This window comes from Bison bison, unplaced genomic scaffold, assembly GCF_000754665.1.
Source record: "Bison bison bison isolate TAMUID 2011002044 unplaced genomic scaffold, Bison_UMD1.0 scf7180017864325, whole genome shotgun sequence".
In the NCBI taxonomy this organism is placed as follows: Eukaryota; Metazoa; Chordata; class Mammalia; order Artiodactyla; family Bovidae; genus Bison; species Bison bison.
In genome coordinates this window covers 1,253,187-1,256,905 of record NW_011494897.1, presented here as the reverse complement: position 1 = coordinate 1,256,905, position 3,719 = coordinate 1,253,187, and the positions used below count along the sequence as shown (strand labels likewise).

Below are 3,719 nucleotides of genomic sequence, written 5' to 3'. Positions count from 1 at the left end.
GGCCACCTGCGGGACAGGTAGCGCCGGGCGCAGGGACAGCGTGGGACCTGCCGGGGAGGGGGTGGGTTGGGGGAGCTGGGGCTTGTCCCAAGAAAGGACAATAGAGGTTTGCTGCTTGGGTTTCCTGGGTTGTCTCTGATCTTGTAGATAGAAAGGTCAAGTTCGTGTCTGGTTCAGATTTGGAAAGGTAGTGGAGGCAAACTGTTAGCTGCAAGTTTTTGTGCCTGGAGGGCTCAGTGAGGCCAAACAACCCACAAGGCTGGAGTTTGGAGTGGAGAAATCTTTATTGCAGGACCATGCAAGAAGACTGGTGTCGCAGGCCTCTCTGAAACCTCTCCTGGAAAGGTTTTGACAAAGCTTTTTAAAAATCTTTATTTGTTGGTCTGTGCTGGGATCTCTGCTTGTGACCTGTGAGCTACTAGTTGCAGCACATGGGATCCAGCTCCCTGACCAGAGATCAAACCCCGGCCCTGCACTGGGATCGCAGAGTCCCAGCCACTGAACCACCAGGGAAGTCCCTTGACAAAGCATTTTTAAAGCCAGGTGAGGGGTATCGCAGGGTCAGAAATAAGATCCTGCACAATTCTCTTGACTGGCTTACAGTGAAGTAACATGGGGGTGTCACAGGAGTTAATGTTATTATTCCTTAGGCTCCAGGAGGCTTGGAGCTGTGTACTCATGGTCATCTAGTAGTTAACATCTTCCATTTGGTGAGGGGTTTCATATCTATAAAACAGCCCAGGAAATATGTATCAAATACTGTTATCTAGGCGTGTTGTAGTCCATGGGTTTGCAAAGAGTCTGGACTTAGCCACTGAACAACAACAAAGTACTTCAGAGAGGACCTAAAGCAGAGAGTGGGGAGGGACTGTCCTGGGAAAGCCCCACAAGGTCCTGCTTGCTTACAAAGTCTCTGCCCCTCCCTGGAGGAGAGGCTTTATAAAAACATGGGGTCTGATTGCTTATCTCCAAGGCTGCTGTTCTAAATTTTCTGATTCTTCGTATGAACACAATAGTAGAAAAATAAAATGTTCTTGGCACTAGTGGGTAGACGGGAGCAATGCTGAAACCAAGTCTTGTGCAAGCACACTGGCTTTGGCCTTGCCAGGGCTGGTCCCTCATCATTTCTAATCCCCGGGGAAGGTTCCTGAGACATGCTGGAGGTTGGGGCCCTGACCCGCTATAATACGTAATGAGCAGAGGGCAGTCTTCTGTTGGGGAGAGGAGATGGCAGGTGGACCGTGTCCCCTTCCCCAGAGGCAGAGTGGTCCTCAGTGAAGAACTTTAGGTAAAGTCCTTACCTACAGAGGACCTGACACATCAGAATTTCATCCTCCTCCCTCAGAAAAGGTGCCATGTTGTTTTTCTACCCCCAGAGGTGAGCCCACAGACATACTTGTGGACACAGAATGGTGCAGCTGCATAAGGGGAAGGCCATCTTGACAGGTGTCAACTTAAAAAAAAAAAAAAAAAGCACAACGTGAGTGTTACTAGGGGCCAAATGAGGACTGCCTCCTAGGAGCCAGACCCTCAGATAGCTCTGAGAAACTGTTCCAAAGAGGCAGGGGAAAAGGTCAATATGCATGTGATTTGGGGAAGGGGGTATACATGCAATCAAGCACGTATTTTTCCAGAAGATTTCTACTAGTCTCGTGAAGCTTTGCTAGTCGTGAGGAACAGTCATCACCTTCAAGGATTTTAGTGCTTTTCCAAATATGAGGAGATACAAAAATTGGGCTCACAAAATTGGCTCCTGATAATGTCTAACCATCTGAGGATCTGTCTTCTCAGATTTTCCCAGAGCACACAGTGCCTCATTTCCGCTCTCCACCCTGAACTCCTTTCAGGGGGTGTTGAAAGTCAGCAGTTGCAGCAACACATGGTTTAATCCTTGTAGAGGTAGATGGCCAGACCCCTGGCATGTGCCAATTGGTAGTTGAGACAGGGAAGGATTCCAAACCCTAGAAAGAGTGATCAAGGAAGAATGGAACCTCCTTTTTTGCTTCCTTAGGATGAAGATGCTTTGCTGTCTGGCTGGGACGGATTAGCTGTGGTCCTGTGTCTAGAGGAGGGAGGTTTGCAAATTGGTCATTGCGGGAGCCTTCTAGCGGAGGATGTCTGCTGTCCTGAGTTCACTCCTGGGACACGTGTATTCTCTTCGCTGAAGACTGCTCTTCCCTTAAAGAAATGTGGGCTCCCATGGCATGGAAAAACTTCAGGTTGTTTTAGAAAAGTGTTGTATGAAGCTCACAGGGGATTTTCCATCCCATTCACCCCAGATTTCTAATCCTGGAGAGTTATTTATTTTTGGTTGTGCTGGCTCTTCATTCCTGTACACGCTTTCTCTAGTTATGGTGAGCGGGCCTGCTCTTCCTTGCTGTACGAAGGGTTCCCATTGCGGTGTCTTCTCTTGAGGAGCACAGGCTCTGGGTGTGCAGGCTCAGCAGTTGTGGCACATGGACTTCAGTGGCTCCGCACCCTGTGGAATCTTCCTGGACAAAGATGGAATGAACCCTTGGCCCCTGCATTGGCAGGTAGATTCCTATCCACTGTACCACCAGGGAAGTCCCTGGAAAGTTTTTTAAGACTGCCCAGGCCTATGGAATAGGAGTGAAACAAGCTCATGTGGGGTGTGTCGACTTAAAACATAGTCACAACCTACAAGTTGAGAACTGTGTTGAGTTCTAAGTTGAGTTCTATTTGGTGGGAATTTTTAGGACTTCAAACCTGGGAGATAGCATCTCAAGTGACCTTGAGAGAACTGGTTTGAAGAGGCAGAAGAGAGGAGCCAGGTTATATAGGAGTTTTGCAACAAAGGGCAGGTAGTCAGTCTGATTGTCAAAAGTTTTTTGTAAATTAAAAAAAAAACTAGATATCCCAAGTTAAAGAATTTAGCACTTTTCTATTATGGGAAGATGCAAGAGTCTGAGCTCACTGAAATCATTCATCTGATATGCACCATACCTATCCCATGAACAGTATGAAAAGGCAAAATGATAGGATACTGAAAGAGGAACTCCCCAGGTCAGTAGGTGCCCAATATACTACTGGAGATCAGTGGAGAAATAACTCCAGAAAGAATGAAGGGATGGAGCCAAAGCAAAAAGAATACCCAGCTGCGGATGTGACTGGTGATAGAAGCAAGGTCCGACGCTGTAAAGAGCAATACTGCATAGGAACCTGGAATGTCAGGTCCATGAATCAAGGCAAATTGGAAGTGGTCAAACAAGAGATGGCAAGAGTGAATGTCGACATTCTAGGAATCAGCGAACTGAAATGGACTGGAATGGGTGAATTTAACTCAGATGACCATTATATCTACTACTGCGGGCAGGAATCCCTCAGAAGAAATGGAGTGGCCATCATGGTCAACAAAAGAGTCCTAAATGCAGTACTTGGATGCAATCTCAAAAACGACAGAATGATCTCTGTTCGTTTCCAAGGCAAACCATTCAATATCACAGTAATCCAAGTCTATGCCCCAACCAGTAATGGTGAAGAGCTGAAGTTGAACGGTTCTATGAAGACCTACAAGACCTTTTAGAACTAACAGCCAAAAAAAGTGTCCTTTTCATTATAGGGGACTGGAATGCAAAAGCAGGAAGTCAAGAAACACCTGGAGTAACATGCAAATTTGGCCTTGGAATACAGAATGAAGCAGGGCAAAGACTAATAGAGTTTTGCCAAGAAAATGCACTGGTCATAGCAAACACCCTCTT

General features: G+C 46.7%; 1 protein-coding gene across 1 annotated transcript in view; it reads left to right on the top strand.

The window, feature by feature from the left end:
* Window positions 1-3: 3 nt before the first annotated feature.
* MARC2 (mitochondrial amidoxime reducing component 2) overlaps window positions 4-3,719 on the top strand; it is a gene marked incomplete at its 5' end in the record, with an annotated part of 43,165 nt that continues 39,449 nt past the window's right edge. Inside the window, one exon of the mRNA XM_010853299.1 lies at window positions 4-17. Coding sequence (XP_010851601.1) covers window positions 4-17 — 14 coding nt within the window. The remainder of the gene's footprint in view (window positions 18-3,719) is intronic.